A 21,556-nucleotide genomic window follows, 5' to 3' on the forward strand; every position below is an offset into this window, starting at 1 on the left:
CATTCCAAAAAAAATCTCAACAGTGACTGCTCTATTTTTTAGGAGCCCCCCTCCATGGGATCCCAGCCTTATTTCTCAGCCATCTTGCATTGCAGGGGTTTGTGTTCTTTCTTTTTCTCTATTTTTCTTTGGTATATTACATATTGTGGCCATAAAATAAACAATTAAGGGGTTTGCTAGTAAAAACTTTTAAATTAAGCTAATAATTGCACATGCAAAAGGGCTTTCGTACACAATTTTTTCAGCCAACATTTACACATAAGAAGATAATTTTTACCCATCTTTACAAAACTTCCAACTATCTACACACCTAATATAAGCTTAAAGATTCTTTCACCCACCATCAAGGGGGTGTTTTAGCTACATTCAAAAGCTCGCAGACAGGAAATTAACTACATATATCATCCTAATGGAGCAGCAACCCCAAATCGCTACTGCATTACGTAGCAATCACCATAAAACAAAGAAATGAAGCAATCTAGAATCCACCGTGGGGCATTCCTGGCCGTGGCACTTTCCAAATAAGTGCACATAACAATAAATACCAGCGACAACGCAAGCTCCATGTTGCTTAAGTGCCTTTTCACTGTTAATTTCATTTTTGCCTAAAAAATAAATACCAGCGACATCGCAAGCTCTATGTGCTTAAGTACCTTCTCACTGTTAACTTCCTTTTAGCCTAAAAACTCATATGAATCAACCTACAATTTTCTTCCCGGATGCCACAAGCTGTGGGTCTTTAATAACCCACACAAAACCCTGCCAAATCCTTCCTTATAGTCCAAATCCGAACTGTCTTTCTTCCAACAAATCTCATCTTCATAAATGTCTCTTACTTCCTGACTGATTTTTGAAGTCTTATTTATTCACCTACTGTATTCTTCCCTGCTTCCACACAGCAAGAGCCCAAAAAAAAAAAAAAAAATCTCGACCTTGAGTATATCTTAATCAAAGCAATACTGTATAACAGATGTAAAGCCTCGTACATTCAGTTAATAAACCTGTAGCTATAGGAAAAATATAATGATAAGTGCCTCCATTCATTATTTCAAAATAAAATACAGCAGACAGGGTCATGATTCCGGAATGCATGGAATCTCCTAAATAGTAAATAGAGTTTGCATAGAAACATGACTCAATCCAATATATGAAACTCATAAATAAAGTAGGAAGCCTCATTTCTAAAACATCTAATTGAAACATCTATAACAACGGATAGTATCATCTTCCTGAAAGATCATTTATAAAATCCATCTATCAAGAGAATCCACTCAAATGCAAATCACAAATATATCAATATATTCTAAATCATTATTGCACCTCACCTTCACTTATTTTGAGTGGTTAAATCAATATCAAACACACATGTACTTTGCTTATAGAACAGCAATCAGAAGTCTAGTTCAACACAACATGGTAACAACAAGATCAAGCATCACATGCTCGTGAAGATCATCCATATGCTTTTCTTGCTTAGTATTTTGTTCCCAAAGCCCCTTAAGAAGACACTACAATTAAAGCAAAAGATACAAGGATACAATTTTCCGGCTAAACAGCATATATTAATGACACTAATTACAATCAAATTTTCATGATGCCCAAATGTCATACATAGAACATAAATCAGGCACAACATCAGACTTCAAGGATATTCTATACAATTCTCTAAGCTTCCCTATATCTGTAACTCTACTCCCCATACTTTGCACCTCCCCACGTGAATTTCTTTTAGTACTCCTCATTGATCTAGATTGAACAAATGAAGCTGAACCAGAATGCTTGCTTGCACTATTTGCAGCTGCCAGCATTGTCTTCAGTAAACTCTGCAATTGCTGGGAAAAGTTTTCAATAACTCTGCCATATCCAACAGATTTTTCTCCAAGGAAATTTTTAGTTCCAGCATCAAATGCATTTTTGCTTTCCAGTAGGGAAGATAATGCTGATTCTAGCATCTGCCACAGCACATATATCTTTTAGTCAAAGAGAATATCATCTTCCTTTCAAATACTCAAAGTCCATCTTTAAGAACGCACTGTAGCTAACTATCTTTGTGATAGTTAGAAGACTGCTAAATGTAAGTGACAGGTTTAGGTGATATTCACTTCTACAAGAATCCAACGGCTGAGGAAAAAAACTATAAAAAATGGCAGCTACTGTTCATAGAAACAGAGAAAAATATGAAACATACACCATTTTCCACTTGTGACCAAATGCTGACTCAGAAATACTAAGTGAAACCATCAGACCCACAATTAATGATCATAAATGCTCTCAAGAATCAAACAGAAATAACACTGATAGTAATCCAAAAGTCAGGAGAAACAGGCCAAATCCAAAAAATAGAAGTGACCGACATTGATGCAGTCCATACTGGAACACTGAAGGAAATCCCTTGTGAGCAACAGAAAGATTTGCCTAACTTGTAGCAAGTAAAAATGATAATTGGAAATTACAAAATAAACATAATCAGACAAATCTTACCAGATTTGAGTCGTAGTATGTTGACTGCGAAAGAAACAACTCTGACAGAAGAATACTAAGTGAAACCACTAGACCAACAATTAATGACCATAAATGCTCTCAAGGCTCAAACAGAAATAAAACTGAGTAAACCAAAAATCAGGAGAAACAGGCCAAATCCAAAAAATAAAAGTGACCGTGACATTGATGAACAGAAAGATTTGTCTAAGTTGTAGCAAGTAAAAATGATAATTGGAAATTTACAAAATAAACATGATCAGACAAATCTTACCAGATTTGAGTGGTAGTATCTTGACTGGGAAAGAAACAAGTCTGATCTCTCCATCAGAATTTGTAAAAACATGTCTGGATGTGTCTCTGCACAGTAATAGTCTTTAGCCTTCTGCCAATGTAGCTCCGCAAGAGAAGCATAGCGCTTTGCTTGTTGAAAACTAGCATTTTCACACTTTTCAGAAACAAGTTCTTTGCAATCAAGGTTCAAAGCCTTAAGACAGCAGTCCTTCTGGTATGACGCAAGTTGAAAGTGTGCAAAAGCAGCTTCTTGTACTCGCAATGTACCCATTGATTCATACAACACCAAAGCTTCTCGAATTGCATCATTGGCTGAGATCTCATGTTTTCTCTGAAGAGATCTCCTTGTTTTCTCATTAGTCAAAACAGTGGACTCTGTTGGTGGTTTTTTCCGGTTCATATTTCCAAGTAAATTTGCAGAGATATCTTCTCTTGCAAGAAGCATTCCAAGTCTCAAATATGTATGGGCATATTGTGTGTTGACTTCATGCCACAGTCTGTTTGTCATACTATCCCCTTCTCGCTCGACAGCATTGAGTTCAAATTGTGCTGCACCATAAAACTTCAAAGCTTCCCCGTACTGGAATTTCACATCATCTAGTGTCTGCCTATAAGTTTTCTGAAGGATGCCACACTGTTTATAGTTATCTATCTCAGATGCCAAAGATTCTGCAAGTGCCCTTCTACCATGCCCCAGATTACAATTAATTAATACAATATTGGTAAAATCTTTTACTTCTCTAAACACTTCAATAGCTGTTGCAAAAGCAGTTTCGGCACTTTTGAGATCTTTGCTTGCAAGCCTCCACCGTCCCAATTCATTGCACACCCAGCCTTTCTTCCTGGTAGCCAACTGAAAATCCTGTACATATGCACAATGGCCATAGAGAGCATCCCTGGCTTCATCATAACAATCAGCAGCAGCTAAAAGATCAGTTTCCATATCTCCTTTAGGTCCTTTCAAAAAACTGAAAATGTCTTTAGGTTTTCCAATACATGTATCACTGTTTTTGGATTTCAAACTCCTAGAAACTGCTGTGAGTTGACGCAATGTTTTCTGAGTCCTTTCTACATCTTTAGATTCTACCGATCCTCTGAAATTTTCTTTCTCATTATTGGAACCATCATCAGGCCCTTGAACGGCAATCCTACTTTTCTTAGAATCACTCCTTTCAGAACTGCAGTTATTAGGACTGCCAGAAATACATTGATCAGAATCACTCTCTGAACTCTCTAAATTAGTTGACAATGCATGCTTTGAGCTTTCTTTCTTGCTTTGCTTTCTATTATGAATCACTGGCCGTCCATCACTGCTACTGCTGCTTGCACTGTTTCCACTGATTACCCTATCACTCTGGCAACTACAGTTTGTCAAACTACAAACATTACAGTTGCGCTTTGACTGCGCTAACTTCTTCTTTAATCGTTTTACTTCTCTCATAACTTCTGAAGCCATTTTCAACTCGTCCCTAGAATCTTTCTCTTGATGACCATCTGGTAATTTCTCCCCCAGCGATCTCTGGTATTCCACATAGATGTCCCCAATAAGGATCCATGCCTGACCCCAAAATAAACCTTTCCAAGAAAATGGCCCATATGCAGTATTATTTTCATTGTTTTTGAATACCTCTTGACCACCATCACAAAGTGGATCAATTGTTTTACTTGGTTCTACTTGTTCTTGATTGCAAAGTTCAGAACAGCTTTTCTTCCCAATTGATGCATGCTCAACTTCTTCAAAACTTGAAGGCATGGACCCATACAATGAGCAACCCATCTCTCCAACCTTGAGTGCCCGATGAAGTTGGCCATCATCTTTGTATGCTTGTCCAAGAGAGAGATAAGACTCTCCTAGCAATAAAACAAGCTGCCAAAGCTTTCGGTCTATTCGAGACCCTGCTAGCCATTCCCGTAAGTCACAAACTTCAATGCAGTCAATATCACCACAAACACATATAGGAAGCTGTTGCACTTGTTGAGATCTACCCGATGTTCCATTATACTCTTCAGTTACCTTCAATTCAGTGTCTTGAAGTTGCCGTTGCCACCTAAGAGACTTGATGGCTTGTGAAACATGATGCACAGCAGCTAGTTTCGCAGATATAGGATCAGTAACAGTCTCAAATAGCTGTGGAGAAGCTTCTCCAATTTGACATACAGTCAAATTGTCTTCATTATTAGAAAAAGGTGTAATTGCGACATCTCTAGCTAGAGGCTCTAGATCTCTGACTTCCGTTGCAGTAAAATCACTTCCAGCTTCCACACTGATAGTTGGCTCCGAAGCCTGCGAAAATGTGTTATGAACATTTTCAGAAGCATTATCAGATAAATTAAAAGGTAGCATTTCAGCTTCCCTCATGTTTCCAGATGAATGTTCGTGGATAATTGGCTCAGAGGATGCTGACGATAGTTCCAGGGATGACATCTTTTCAACATCAACTACAGATGATTTATTCTCCAAAAGGAAAATATCCATTGTTGAGCCCAACTCTTCATAGCACTTCAATATAAGTCTGGCTACCTGTTCATGAGCACATGCACGTACCATCTGCACTCACAAAATGGCATTGCGCTTTAAAAAACTCAACTCTCATGAACTGTGGTCACTAATTTTTGTTTAGAGGGCAATTTCATTTCATACTCAAAATGAAAAAATGTTCAGAATTCTCAAGCACAAGGGGACCTTCAAATGTACATACCAAATGCTCCTGCTCATCCAAAAACTCCAGACATTTTTTGAAAAGCTTAGCACATCTAGATCTGTCATTCGGAACCTGTGACAAACAGAAAATTATTAGCAGAACAACAAGAATATGTCCATCTCTAAGCTAGGAAGACCCCTTTAAATTTGTGGAAAATGACACAGTTAGCAGTGAAACATAAAAAGATGCTTCTAATACCTCTGAAAGAGACAACCTATGTGCCACCCTATACAAAAGAATCCCCAGTGGTAGTGAGTAGTCCCTAATTCCTCTATCTTTGGAAGACGGAAGTGAGCTACAGCTTTTTCCATCTTTATCAGATGAGCAACTTTTAGATAGCACAGAAAGATCAAAAAGCTGTATCAAATCCTCTCCAGCATTCTTATAGAGCTGAAAGAGCAGAGACAACATTAATATTGTTACCACTAAAATGACAAAAAGACACAAATATCATTAAGTTCTAGAATCTAAGTTATAAGAATATTCAAACATGACTAAAATGCATGTTACATTCTTCTAATACCTAATCAAATTTCAAAAAAATATACCTACCCAGTATGATCCAGGATCCTGTTTGCAGTTATCTTGCAAAAATTTCAAGACAGAAAGACCGTTTTGCTGTACTACTTGAGGATGAAATACAGCAGTTCCATCTTCTGCAATTCCTTTCAATAAAAAAATATCATCAGTCTTCAGAAGCTCATAGCCTTGAACTACACCATTGTGATGATAACAAATAGCCAGCTCAGGTACACTCGCCATCACATTATCAAGCCAGGCATCAAGCCACATCAAAGGAGTCACCTGTGAGCCTCCCAAGTAAGTCAATTCAATCCTTATAATTCTTAAAAAGCACCCAGCTACCTAGTCAATCCAATGCTTAAATTCTTTTTGAAAGCAAAAGAAAATCAATCAGATAACACATGTGCTCACAAAAGCAGGATTCACAATCATGCATACGGCTGAAAGTTCCCTCCTACCTGGCGCTCCACCTCCCACAGATGCAAGCTCACAGCAACATGCTTTTCATTGCTGAACACCAGAAGGTCACTTCCTAGAAGCATCCGCAAGTTGTGAAATTGCCAAAATAAAACTCTCAGAAAACCTTCCTTGCTAAGTCGCCAACGTTTTTCTGAGTCCTGAACATAGTTAGGACTGCGTTGCTTTTCACCAAAATGCCTGCCTTGCTTGAGAGAATCAAGTCTACTCTTTTGTCTGCACCCATGCATATTACCCCAAGGAATACTGTCTCTATTTGTCTGTGAAGATCCTTGGGAATGTAGATGAAAATCTTCGGTAGCAGTATCTGGCTCCTCATCATTTACAAAATGCCATGAAGAATGTGACTGTGGATTGATGCAAGAAGATAAGCAATCCCCTTCCATAAACCCTGTATCAAACTGCCCTGGAGAAATAGTAGAATTAGCTGCATCATCTGGTACTGTAGAATTTTCTGATGGAGGGCAATCACAAGCTTCCGCCCGCACTGAGTGCATAGCAAAGTTTAAGAAAAGAGATTGGTCTACAGCCTTCGATTGATTCTTCTTTCTTCTCACAAGCTTTTCTCCCTCTTCTACATCTGGTCTGTATGCTCAATAGAAACGGATACAAGAAATTAAGAAATATAAGAAAAACATCTAAACATAAGCCACTGCAAGTGTCTCAGCAAATAAATCAATACCCGGTATTAAGTATAAGAGTTTGCCCAACACGATGAACTGCTACAGATAATCTAGCTTTGGAGTAAGGTATTTTAAAAATCTGCTTCAATATTTCAACAGGGGCCACAACATCTATCTCATCCCCATAAGCTGCTAGACCACTAACTGCAAGGGCCTCGCACTTCCTTGCAAGGGGCTGGTTAAAAGGGTTGCCACTGCAAGCATTGTATATGCCATGTAGATCTGCAAAACAAGAACCTTTGATTACACAACAAATCCTACAAAAATCATACAAAGCTAAATATTTCCAAAAGAGTGGTATATACTATTAAGATAATATCTTATACTTTCTATAATAGTCAACTACTTGTCTATAGTCCGTCTTTCAGTCTAGATAGGAATGTTTCCTATCCCGTCTCTTTTTTCTTCAGTCCAGATAGGAATGTTTCCTATCCTGTCTCTAGTTTTGTTTCTAATTCCGTCTTCAGTCTACGTTGTTTCTTTTAGAAACAACGTCTTTGTAATTCTTTATAAGGAACACATTTGTTCCTCTGTTTATCAATCAATCATCCGGAAATCCGTTAATCTGCCAACTCTTCTTGAATCTTGTAACATATACTGCAATTCAGTCAATGTTTATAGAACATCATAGATATTGAAAGTTCTCTGAACAAAGTAATAAATTAATGCAAAGTAGGCTAATAGTAGTGCTGGGTGAATATGCTACATGAACTTGTGCATGAATCTTAATGGTTTAGAAGTCCAAAGATGCCGCTATTGTCATCTGCATACGCATAGATATTAGAAGCAATAATGCCCACATACCCAAAAAAATTACCCCTACCTTGTATCGATGCTATAATAGACTCTATGGTCATAAATGAGAACTCTTCTGGATGGTCTCTCTAGATTATACAGATCCAACTTGCATAAGATCAACTAAAGATTACCTTCATTACATGTAAGGCAACTATTGCTATTACACATTTGTTGTAGCTCAATCATAAGTCAGATCCTCTGTACACCGCCTTGTAAAATCCAAGTTGTCAAAGGACCGTTTTCACAATCTATGCATAATTTCTTCAGATATCTAACAAATACACATTCAGAGTAGACCCTAATATGGCTATAAGCACTTCTTTGGAGTTGCATCCAAAAAAATCAGAGTTTAGTCCACAGGCAAGGGATTAATCTAGATCCCTCAATAATCAAAAACATTATTGACATGCAACTATGAACAACAATTCCCCAGATATGATCACTTATAGGAAAGCTTGGGCCGGTTAATAGATTTGTCCCTGAATTTGCCTGTTGTATTCATACCATCGCCTCCCCTCTTACGAAGGGGACAAATCTTGTATGGAACAACAATGCAAAAGGGTGTTGGATTCAATGAATAAGTCCATACTTAAATCTCCTAGCCTGTAACCATCTTCCTCTAAATATCCTCTAAATTTATAAATATCTACAACTTTTCTACCAATACCACAACAAGATGACAATTCTCTCACATTACAAGTAAATTAATTCCCACTGTGAATGCTATAGCGAAGAAGGTGATTAACTAAACAAGTGCTTTGCTACCAAAAAGCTTAGAAATTACACTTGATCATCAATTATTTCAAAAGGTCTTCCTCTTAAAGTTGATATTAGGAAATAGATGTCTCTTCTCATGGAATTTGAAGTAGAAGTCATTAACCAAAAAGTCATTGATAGGCAAACTATAGTTGAAAAATAATGAAGCAACAACAATTTCTACAGCGAAAAATAAAATTCCTTAATAGACAAGCAACCATTCTTATAGAAAGACATAGAAGATACATTACCTGATGAACGTGTGTTTAATTCATAGAAAGCAATCATCAAGGTGTTTCACTTGAAGGATATTTTCATAGCCATACATCCAAAGATGAAAACCAAATGACCAAATACAACACATCGACAATAGTAGACCATACAAGAAATCATTGAGGAACTACGGCAAGACAAATGGACCTAAAGAAATCAAATGCCAAGGAGAGAGGTTGGAGCATGATATATAACAATTTGCCTTAGTTTTAATGTAACCAAAAATATGGTCGAATTTTTGTAGACAATAAGGTCTTAATAATATCAACCTATGTTCCCCCAAGTTTCCAGGATGAGAACGACGAGGTCTGGCAAGACGGGTTTCCAAGACGAGGACGACAAGGTATGGTAGGACGAGTTTCTAGGACAGCCAATTTTTTGGCAATTTTGGGGACGGGGTGGATGGCAAACGGGGGCGACTATATATATAGGGAAATTTGCAAATTTACATGTTATTCATATGAAACTAAACACAAAGCATGTCATTTAAACATTATAGAACATTAACATACACCATTTGAATGCCATCTAGGAAATAATAACCGATTTTAGTACTCAATTGTCAATATGTGAACAAAAATATTTAAATATATGTTAAGCAGTGAAAAATATCATAAAAATCTGGAAATCTAAATATGCACATAGGCTAGAGGGTTGCCATAAAGTTTCAATCATCATGTTCAAGTTCAATATAGAAAAATGAAGTAAACTGTTGCTCCTATTCTGTCTCTGCCACCATGGAAGCAAAAAAATCAGCTCCTCTTCTTGCAAAATGAAAACCCCAACAAGTTGCAACACACTCCAACTTCAAGCAAGACCAAACAAATGTCAAAAGAACCACAATGTGGTCATTTTGGACCTTTTAGGGCATTTGAAGGGGCGGGGCCTGCTGGACGACCAAGTAGGGACAAACAAAATAAAGTTTTTTGTTTTAAATTTTTTTTTAAGCTTCACAAAAAATGGGGACGGCTAGCCATACTGGTATGATCGGGGGACTTTGGATGTCCCCTTTTTGTATCAGGGACGGCTGGCCATCCCCTTTTTTCTTCCAGAAGTCCCCAAGTACCGAGGATATCTCCTACATTTTTTGCCTAATTGGGGACGGCGGGGGGACATCCCATACCCATCCCCCCATCCCGAGGACGTCCCCATCTTGGAAACCTTGGCTTTTCAGGTGGGACACATCCCCGAGGTACGTAGATATCAACCAATGAAAATGTAGAATATATCTTAGTGGAAACAGTACAAAAATAATATATATAGGATATCAAGATGGATAATGTATAGGATACAGTTAGGAACAGTAAAGCCAGGGAGATATAAGGTACACAAGTAGAGTTAAGCCAAGGCCTTTAAGTAAAGCAATATGAATGAGGATAAACTAAATAAAATAACTGGCAATAAGGAAAAATGTATAAGCAAAGAATGAGCATATCAAAACTACAAAGGTTAAAAGAGGTAATGTAAAGAGATGTTTACCCAGGTTGACTTGTAGGTGCATTAACAGAGACTTAGTTAAGCACTTGTGAGGAGGCAGTTGTACATGAGGTCAAGAAAAATAGAAGAAGCCCTAGTAGAGCACAGCAAGGGAATATCAAGACTTTTCTTGCACTAGAGGTGAATTTTCTATTTTTGAATCTAAGATCCTTGAGTCGCAAGCTCTCTTCCTTGGTAAAGTAGCCTAGACCTCTAAGAATAAACTAGGAGCATATGTGTGGAAACAAAGAAAATGGTAATTTCCTACTTCTAGAATGGCAATGGGAAGCCTCTCTATAGTTGTGTAGACCTACAAACCAATTTCGAAAATAGCTATCACTAACCATTTTCAAGGATGTTAAAGATATATTGTGAATGTCACTATCCATGGCATAATGTGTCATCTAGGAAGAACAAAAAGTGCTCATCACTCTACATATATAGTGATGTTGGACACAACAATAAAAATTCCTTAAAAAAAGCTTGCAAGGGATGTAAAAGGGGTCCAACGACAATATCTACGTGATAGAAGAATAAAACAATGACATTGGGAGGCTCTCAAAACAAAAGAATATCAAGTTTTCATAGCAAAAGGGAGGGATCTAAGATAAAGGCAACCATATAAAGTCTTAAAGATGATGGCCCGCAACATCCCTCAAAAAATACTTAAGTCGGCCAACAAGCATTAAGGAAACATAAGGTTAGTTAGCTCACATTCAAGAGAGCATGTGAACTCAAGAAGGCTCATCACTCACTATATAATAAGAAGTTATGGTGCTTCATAAATCCATACATCAAAAGTGAATGGAAATAACTAAATTGAATGAATGAAATGATGGAATCTGCATACCTTGACTCACCTTTTAGCTAAAGAGTGCTCATGGCAAAGGAAAGTAGTGGTAGTGAAACCCTAGAGATGCAAAAATACATGGACAAATGAAATGATAATGTACATATATAAAGTGTGTAATATTCCCATTTTTACACCTTCCTGTCGTGTGTGTTGGCTCAGTTCTCGGGGTACCCTTGGCATTTGGTAATGGTTGGAGTTCAATTGGTGCTCTATTTCAACAGAGGGCTCTTTATAGTGTTCTAGATTTTTCGGTTCATACTCTAGTCCTTGGAGTAAACTGCTATTTATAGTAAGTGCTCGTTTTGGCACCAGCCTTTCTAGGTTTTTCTGGGTGTGTTCTCCTTAGTCCTTAGAGAACCCTACTATTTGAAGTCAAAGCCCATTTCAGCACCAACCATCACCCTTCAACATCAGTTATGTTTCAGCATAATCTACTTATATTTCCCAATGTCTGGGTGAGTTTTCTGTAAGGTGGTTGATGATATTATAATATCTGCACTAAAGTAATGAAATGATGTTTTATTATTCACTTAGTATTCAAATATTAGAAGGTATTATTTTGTTCCCAAAGTTGAATGCCTAGGAGATTTGGGGCATTTAAGCTGTCTTAAAATATTACGGGGGCATTTCTGAGAGAAATTAGAAGATTTGAATTTTAAAATGCCCCAATTCCCTCAAAACTCTATAAATTGGAGTTTCGTTCTTGTTTCTCTCATTCAGATTTGCACATTCAAGGATATTCTCAGAATGGACAGAGGAATTCTTCTCTGAGTTGTTGCGAATAAAACCCCAATTCAATCTTACTAATTTCAGTGGCACAGAATAGAAAGCTATTTTAATACTGTAAACATTCTATGATGGTTTCTTGAGAATTACTTGACAGCCCATTCCTTTCAATTAAGGAAGGCAGCCTATACATATTGCTGTTGTCTTCGTCAAATCTTTATTATATGAGCAACACTATACTAGATTGTTATGTTTATCCTTTCCTACCACATTTTCATTGTAGCCTTGGTAATCTCTTACCTGGAGATAACCATATACATTAATGATGATCTCAATGCAAGAGATCCCAAGGCTGCAAAAATTCAAGGGTAAAGAACGATTGTTTGTTTAAACCTTTAAAGTTTAGCTATATACCAAAAGATTCTATTTTGATACATATAAATGTTTAGTGACCATTTACACTCATAACAAAACTAGCAACTTGATCTTAGTTGGTGATGAAAGTTCTTTGGACAGGTGCACCTTGGCAGCATAAAGATTGCCACATACCATTCAGAAGAAGACTTGCTGCTTCTATGTTCATCATCTTGTATAATGTAACCCAACTTCAAAATTTTATAAAATATTGCCTACGAGCAATAATATGAAATGGCTAAGCAGCTGACGGAATGGATCTTTATTAAAATTTATTAATTTTAAAAAAATTATAAAACAGTTATAGTTTAATTTTAATAATAACAAATAAATGTTTAATCACAGCCATTTGGTCGGCTGGATAGACGCATCCGCAATAATAATGCAAGCAGTAATCTGCACTTTTTAATCTGGACATGTAAAACTAATACTAGTCCAGGGCAATTTTTTATTTGTACTCTGATATCAGGACTGAATAAGTCTCAGGCTACAATTGGGGTTTCCTTACCCCATTCTTTTTCCCCAATGCCCGCACTTGAACGGGGTGTAATTTGTCAAAATGTTGTAATAATAATTAAAGAATTAAGGCTACGGCCTATTAGGCTATTACCTATCAAAAAAACAAAATAAAAGAAAAAAGGGTTATTGATCAATTTAAAATCTCCCCACTAGGACAAAAAGATGACCTCCTCATTTTCAAACTTTTTGTCAACGTATTAGAACACATAAATATACCACTTAAGAAGGAACAAGGGCGACTGATTACCTAGGTATTTAACCATTTCTGGGAAGTACCTTATTCCCATCCGCTTTTATTAAACCAATGGGGTGGACAATCAATCCAACTCATAATCACAGATTTCTAAACAAAAAGCCTTGATCCAAAAGCAACCCAAAACAACTTAAGTCTGATCATCCTATTGGAGAAGTTCATTTCATCCAGATAAGTAAAGAGGGAGGCACCTCCCTCTTTACTTATCTGAATGAAATCAACTTCTCTAATAGATAATACATTGCTTCAACAGATAAAACAACCAGGAAGGGAGTTAGACAACAAGCTTTATGATGGGTCTCTAAAGAGCAAAGAGGTCAGAGATAACTCCAATAGCTGCCACATGTACAAAGAAATCATTAGAGTTGCAATCATTCTACAGCTCAAACTCCCTAAGCTCTCATCACCAATGTGATAAGGCCACTCAATTTTGTCATAATCTTTTTCAAAGTCAACTGATGCCATACAAACATTATATCCAATGGCTTTTGGCCATTCCACCCCTTCCCATCTTGTAATCAAATTTTCCAATTTGCATCCAAAGCCTATTTGAGACCAAGAAATGAGAAAAAGCTCTCCAATCTAACAACAATAATTTTGATAATGGTTGGAGTTCAGTTGTGGCTCTAGTTGATGACCATTGCACAACACTCTTTGTACCATTCTAGGCATTTTGAGTTCACAATTCTTGGAGAAAACTGCTATTTATAGTAAGTGTTCATTTTTTAAAAGTCTTTTTAGTTTTTTTTGGGTTTCTTCTCCTCGGTCCTTACAGAAGCCTACTATGTATAGCCAATGTTTGTTTCAGCGTCATTTATCATTCTTCAACAGCAGTTATGTTTTGCTAATTAAGTCACCACTTTCATTATTGACTTTGTGAACAATATAGTATTCACCATATTGGTCTCCCTTGACTGTCCTCAAATGAAACATTTTCACCTTTATATGCCCTTTTCCCCTTTACGTCTTCCAATGTGGGGGAGAGTGACCCCTCTTCATCATGGCTTCCCTTTGCAATGGTCATAATCTTTCACATTTACCACTCTTCAAAAGAGTCACAACCCTTTACCATTTCTACCCTTTATTTTTCATTTTGGAGTCGCTTCCTTATTTTCTTCTTATGCCTTTTCCTCTTCCTTTATTTCTTTCTTGACTTGCCCCTTCCCTTTTCCTTCCTCTCCCCCTTTCAAATGTTCTCCTCCTTTGAATATCTCATGTTCGAGGGAGTCACAAATTTTCATTTTATGCCTTTCAACCCTTCCTTAACTAAATTTTAATTATGTTACACTATATTTTGTTTTTATTTTTTTATAATTTAAATGTTATTTTTATTCTCTAATATTTTTAATTTATTATTATCATTTATAATTAAATCATATTTCAAGATGGGAACATTATAGTCTAGTTAGAAGAAAGCACTCGAATGATACTCTCCCTCTTGCAATGACTCACCGAGACTTGTGAAACAGAGGAAGATTCCAAATGTGATAGTTTCTAACTTTCTATAACACATTCACGTGTAATTGTAAACATATTGCTATAAAGTAATGGATGCATGAAATGAGTGAGAAAAAGAATGTTATATATTTATATGTTGAAATGTTCCATATCGATTCATTGTATTGAATGTAATTCCATTTTTATGTTGATCATGTGAAATAAATTATATTTGGATGGACAAAATTTCTCTTTATTTTCTTGGCATATAAATTTATTTTTCTGGTGAAACCTAAAGTAATCACAAATGTTCAAGTTAAGGTGGTTTATGTTGTTATAGAGACTATGCCTCCTTATGAGTGTGCTCAAGCTACACAAGATTTAGTGTGCTTTGCACAATGAGAGATGCCATTTTGGGAACTCATACGATTAATGCTAACAGAAATCCACAATTCATATAGATGTCTTTTATGCTTTTGGATTCAACTATGTAGAAAAAGAATTTATACCATCAATGTTTTAGGTCACACTATTTGATCCATCATCAGGATGAAAGAGCTCTTTCCCCCTGATGATGGATCACATAGTGTGAACCAAATGATGAAGTTATAAAAAAAATTAACCACCAAATCCAGAAGCATAACAGACAACTCATAACATGGCTTTTCACAACATTTATCAATTTGTTTCTTCTTGCCTTTGTCCTTGATTCGCCAATAATGCTGTGGCTTTAGAGTCCCTTGCAGAAGACTTCACATTTTATTGTTGCTTCTACACAAACAAATTCTACTTCTACATGTTCCAAGTGATTTATTGCGTGAGCTTGTTCTTGCATGAAGAAACTTCTACCTGAGCATCACTTTAGCTTCAATCGTGAATGCATCATGAAATGATTAACCCCAACACACCTCACGTTATTAACTCCATCTTTACATTGAAGAAGGTAATAACAAGTGTTATCCAAAAATGTGTTTCCACCCTAAATACACCCATTTCGGAAATAGAAACGGTTTTGGGGGGTGGGGGTGGGGGACGGCCAGAAATGTTTCCAAGCCATCTCTGATGAAGCAAAATTTTCAGAAACCATCTTGGAAACTCGGGGATAGTCAACGAAATTTTTAGAAACTTCTGACTGTCCCAGGGATGACTTGGGACAGCCAAGCCATCCCCTAACCATCCCGAGGACTGCTGCCCATTTCCGGCAGCAAGAGGCAAGAAGTAAGATAATTTCAATAAAACATTTGCAAACATTTCTCATTTTCTTTTGGACCCCATACCTCAAGGAAATCCTAGGTATATAAATATGTTACTAGTAATTACTAATACCAGTTTTTAAGCATATAATCAAAAATATCAAATCATGTAGTCCTTGCAAGTTGTATATAGATTGGCCTAAGTGAACAGAATTATGTCCAAGGGAATAATCATTTTCTCTTGCTGCTGTGAGAATGTGGACAGAGTTGTATGTGATTTTTGGAAGTCTTCGATGGAAATCTGCAGACTGAGTGTAAATCTGAGCAATATTTAGTACTCTGAAACAAAATCTTAGGGGCAGAAACATATTATCTTTGTTTTCATTGTTAACTTTGAGGTTTAAGACTTTGAGTCTTCTGACATTATATGATGCATTGATAGGATGATAATTGAATCTTAATATACGATATGATACTTCAAGGCTTTGATTTCTCATTTTGTTGAAACTTGCAGCCTTTGCACATTTTGATATAAGATATGATATTTTTCATTGTTTCAATTAATTATATCTATGACTGAACGAAATTGAAATTTGAACTCTCATTTGCTTCATTTGATGCTATCCCGTGTTATTATTCTATGATAATTTGATTTGAATCATTTGATACTATGTTCTATGATGATTCGATCAAAGATCATTGATTTTAAATTTATAAATGTTATTATGTTGATAAGATGAATGTTAGAATGTTATATAATTCATTAATATATTTAAAATTTCAATTTACACACACACACACACATATTAATGTGTATATATATTGCCTACTCCGGGAAAAAAAATGTCCCAAAGCCAATTTCCCCATCCCCCGTCGTGGAAACTGGAGTAACAACCCAATTATATACTTCAGCAATTTGTGCTGCTCGAGAGTGTTTTAATGCAGGTGCACATAGTAGTCAAAGAACTGATTGGTATAGTTGCTCCTTATGCTGATGCAACTAACAAAATTCCATACTCGTCCACACTGTATCTAAAGGGGTTGTATTCCTCCCATAAAGTGCTGACAAAGGAATCCCATGTTCAAATTGGATCATGATCCCTCCTGCACTACATGTTTAGCATACGCCAATAATGAAACACTACAATGGAAATCTTCATCATTGAGAATTGGTTGACAAAAAGTACACTTCCAATTGTCACACCAAGCTGTCTAACATTTCAATGTCGATCTTACCTTTTAACATTGGTTTGTCCAAGTTGACTTGTACCTTGAAAGGGCTTGGGGTTGCACACGAACATTGAAGTTCAGTATCAGTCCAAGTTGCCACATTAGTTTCCAAAATTTGAAGAGTTTTTGGCATCATGCTTCTAGGACTTCGTTCAACATCCTGCAAATATCCAGAGACACTTCTAATGTTTTCTTTGCATCAGCCATTTTACTTTTGCTACATAGTTTATTTGACAACTTGGAAGATGAGCGGAGCAAACAACCTGCCTAATACTGTTATGTACACTTTTGTATTTGCATGTGAGAAACACTAATTTGATACCAATTAATTGGATCCTCGATGGTCTAATGGTAAATCCTATCTTGAGAAGAATGAATTTATGAAATACACCAAGGAAAAAAAAAACTACTAACCCAACAAAATTAGAAAAAAGCAACCGAAAGACTTTAGCAAATAAACATACTACTTAATTCTATTCACAATCATAAATGAATAGGGCACAATAGATGTTAAAGATTGTGTTGTATTAAATGGCAATACAGATAACTAAACAGAGATTAACACCTCAAACTAGTTCGCCCACAACTATTCAATGATGTGTCCTCTCACGAATGCAAAGAGATGAAAAACTTTGTAAATGAATTGCTAATGCAAACAGGAAGAAGTTGTAACAGCCTGTCTTGAACAACTAACCTTCTACTAGCTAGCGATTAGGATTCCTAACAATTAGCAATTTTTCCATGTTTGATGTCCATGCATAAAAATCTACTTAAGTTGTTGAATATGCATGTGAAGCTATGCATACTCATGTGAAGTTGTACATGATGAACAATGTGTAATGGCACATGATGATAGCAAGAGTTGCACGCATGGCCCATGTATTGTGGAGAAAGCTTAAGTTCCAAAGAATAACAATCCTCGTGTAATGTTCAAAGGCTTGACAACTATGCTCTAATCATTCCATGTGTGTGTGTGTGCGGTGTGCACGTGCATGTGTGTGTGAGCATGTGTCTGCATGCATGTGCATGTGTATGTGAAACTGTGTGCATGTGACAACTATGGTCTAATCAAAACGTGTATGTGGATGCACATGTGTATGTGTATGTGTGTAACAACTATACACTTATCGTGTGTGAGAGTGCAAGTAAATTTATGCTTGTGTCTGCGGCTTTTTTTGTGTTTTTGCATATGTAGCATGTGTGTGTATTTACATATTTACTTCCTGAACCTGACTTCCAAAAAAATTGGGAATGCTGGAGTCCAAATCTTTTAACAATCCAGAATAAATATGATTTCCAATCTTGTAACCATGTTAAAATCCCAAATGTTTTTATAATCCAGACAAAAATCCTAATTTCCAATTTATAACCATGTTGAAAGCCCAAAATGAGAATTATAGCGCGCGGAAAAGAAGAATGCAACAATAAATAATATTGGTTGTGTTTGTGAATCAGTCTAAGTAGTCTTCAAGATATAGAATCTAAGGGTTTTTTTGGTTATGGAAAGTAAGAAGAATGATTGCGAACTGGGATTGCATGCATCCTTCAAACATATTATTATAATTAAAGTTAAAATAAGGGATCGAGCTAGCTTTAAAATTATTAATATGACTGAAGTCGCTTAGATTTAGGTAAGGGATCAAGCTTGCTTTAGAGTGGGACTAGAGATGTCAAACTTTAAGAAGATGTCATTGACAATTATGTTGAGTGCTGTATTTCGTCAATAAATGTGAGGTTCTGTATAACATTCATGCAACAACACAACAACCTCACATCCTTACGAATTCAATCTAGTAAGGGTCCGCAAAAAGTGCTATGCTTTAGGCGAACTCTCCGATTCTTTCCAGATCCAAGGTTCTGTACAACCTTCAATAAATGTGAGGTTCTGTACAACTTTCATGCAACAACACAACAGCCTCACATCCTTACAAATTCAATCTAGTAAGGGTCCCCAAAAAGTGCTATGCTTTAGGCGAACTCTCGGATTCTTTCCAGATCCAAGGTATACATCCATTTCCAACCTGCTTGAGTGGCCATTAGTCCGTGTAGAAGCGAAGAATGGCCGTGTGTGCACTTCTATTTCACATAACATAAAGTCCCCGGAATGCTGGAAAGACACCAAAAGACCCATGAATGCCTCCATGTGATGTTGGCACTACATGATCTGGAGAAATCATGAAGATTCAAATCCCGTTGGTAGTTGATTGTTTGACCTAATGTAAAACTTATGATCAATTAGGCAAAGTTGAAATTGTGAGTTATCTTGTCGTCATTGAGAATAGATAGAAAATGGTCCCATGATTGCTTGCAAAATAACACCACTTCGATTGACAATACCGACGACGCCAAGATGCCATAACAAAAATCAGGTGCTGCTTCGCGACTTACATGAACAACACGGCAAGGTTAAATGTTCTTGATAGGTATGCCAATGAACAATTGGGCTTCCATTCTTTGCAGGGTTGGGATGATTCTTATTGTTATTGAGCATCATCTAGTGTCTAACATCTGCTGGAGAATTTGTGTGCAGTTGAGCTTATAACTTGGGTATAGCAATTAGTGTGGTTTAAATCCTAAGCAACTCAAGATAAATTGAATTGCATATATATATATATATATATATATATATATGGAAGCTTAAGCCCCTAAATATCACAAAGTCCCCTGAATTCGGAATAAACAGCATAAGTACCTCCTCCTCCTCCGGTGGGAAAAATTCCAAGTGAAGGAAGGGTGTTGAGATCCGTCTCCGTGGGTAGCATTCTGTAACGAGGCGCTCTAACGCTGCAACAGCAACAGCGACAAGCATGATCAAATATAAGTAAAAGAAAAGGCGCTGAAAAAGAATCTGGTATCGAAATTGAGATGAAAAGAAAGGGAAAGGGAAAGAGTACCATTGAGTGTGAGGTGCAGAGAGGAGAGTGTGTTGAGGAAGGGCAAAAGTGACAGGAAGAGTGCCACAAATGAATCCCACCTGCCGGTGCTGGTGCACCTCCAAACTGCCCACGCATTCAGCCTCCACCATGTCCAAATCCCTATCTTTGCCCTTCCCCTTCCCCTTGCCCTTCCTTCCCCTATCCAACGCGGACATGTTACAACCCTCCACCTTGCAGCTGTTGCCCTTTTTCTCTCCTCTCTACTAATCCCCTTCACCTGCTCATTCCATTCTTGATAATTTTCCCAAACCAGAATCTTGACAGGCAAAGCTCCTCAATGCCGACAGTGTTTCTAATTATTTTATTGTTCCCTTCGGTTGTTGAACTATTATCTTCTACACGTCTACAATACGATGTGCTTCAGCTCACTCCGAACTTCCCAAATTAGAAGTGCTCCTTAAACATGTACAATCTCATAAATGGAAACAAATTGAAAATCATCTTACCATTACTAATCTTAAAATCAAATTAATAATTTCATATGAGATTTTTTTAATTTTTGGAAAAAAAATATGAATAAATAATGTTGGTTCAAGTTAGTGGTTGAGGAGAGATTAGTCCATAAAAAGAAGATGTGGATGAGGGAAAACAAAGAATGGTTGAATAAATGGGACATTGACATACCAAAATATTTCGACACCAATAAAAAGATAAAAAGACTTGTGCTGGAATAATTCAGGGCTAACATGTGGACAAAGAAAATGGGGAGGAAAAAACCCACGATGTAAAAGAGTTCAATCTCACTTGGGCTCATGAGGATAAAGAATACTTACGAGTGGAAAGCAAAAGTATAGCTAGATTGATAGTGGCACAATTGAGAATTGAATTTCATCATTTGTAGTACGAGATGGGTATATAGATAGTTCCCAAGGAGGTTTGAGAAGAAAGATTGTGTATTTTCTGCAACAAAGGGTGTGTTGAGCAATGACACTTTATTTTTTTAGTGCTTCCTACTAGGATATTCTTGAGCAGTATGAGAATAACTTAAAGGAAGGTCGTACACATTAACTTTTTGACAAAGGAAGACCACACAAAACCACTAGTTTTCTGATAAAGATTCTTAATAGGAGGGTTAATATTGAAAATAAAATAAAAATGGTCTAGGTTTTTTATGTATGGTCCCTTGCATTAGTTGGTCTCGTAGATGTCATTAAAATTCCTTCATTCATTCATTCAATGTCATGTGCTTTAGCTCACACCACAATTTCCAAACTTAGGATTCCTAATGTAAAATGGTTTACTCTTTCTCTCTTGAAGTAAATCAAATAAAAAATACAGCACAACTCAATTTGAATTAAAGTGATATTACACTTTGAGAATATAGGTTGAATAATTAAATGTGAACGGTTGTGTTACTATGCGATAGCATCCATAGTTAATGGTAATTGATGTTAACAAAAATAACTTTTCAAATATGTTTAAAATAGAATTCTTGAAAAGGAATTTTACAATTTGAAGTGTTTGGCAATGTAACATCGATTTCCCAATATTTACTAGTGTCGTGGTGACTTGAAAATCCAAGGGAGTGTTATCATT

At 36.6% G+C, this 21,556-nt stretch overlaps 1 protein-coding gene across 1 annotated transcript; it reads right to left on the reverse strand.

Annotated features, from left to right (window-relative positions):
• Window positions 1-1,276: 1,276 nt before the first annotated feature.
• LOC149567718 (erythroid differentiation factor-like protein) lies at window positions 1,277-20,375 on the reverse strand. The gene is made up of 9 exons (XM_089820975.1): window positions 19,979-20,375; window positions 19,777-19,868; window positions 7,156-7,378; window positions 6,455-7,058; window positions 6,027-6,278; window positions 5,673-5,864; window positions 5,472-5,546; window positions 2,753-5,320; window positions 1,277-1,952 (listed from the first exon to the last, which is right to left on the reverse strand). Exons 1-9 carry the CDS (start codon window positions 20,173-20,175, stop codon window positions 1,590-1,592), a joined length of 4,566 nt encoding a protein of 1,521 aa, XP_089677101.1. The 5' UTR covers window positions 20,176-20,375; the 3' UTR covers window positions 1,277-1,589.
• Between the last annotated feature and the right edge of the window lie 1,181 nt (window positions 20,376-21,556).

Source organism: Cupressus sempervirens, chromosome 3, assembly GCF_028749045.1.
Source record: "Cupressus sempervirens isolate cs-2001-9-10 chromosome 3, ASM2874904v1, whole genome shotgun sequence".
Lineage (NCBI taxonomy): Eukaryota > Viridiplantae > Streptophyta > Pinopsida > Cupressales > Cupressaceae > Cupressus > Cupressus sempervirens.

What these genes read in the sequence shown, in the direction of transcription:
- LOC149567718 (XM_089820975.1), bottom strand. Translation starts at nt 20,175, where the DNA reads ATGTCCGCGTTGGATAGGGGAAGGAAGGGCAAGGGGAAGGGGAAGGGC. An exon ending in TCCCACCGGAGGAGGAGGAG is followed by an intron (nt 7,379 to 19,776) that starts GTACTTATGCTG and finishes CTTGTTTTGCAG; the next exon opens with ATCTACATGGCATATACAAT. An exon ending in TGGATGAGCAGGAGCATTTG is followed by an intron (nt 5,321 to 5,471) that starts GTATGTACATTT and finishes TTGTGAGTGCAG; the next exon opens with ATGGTACGTGCATGTGCTCA.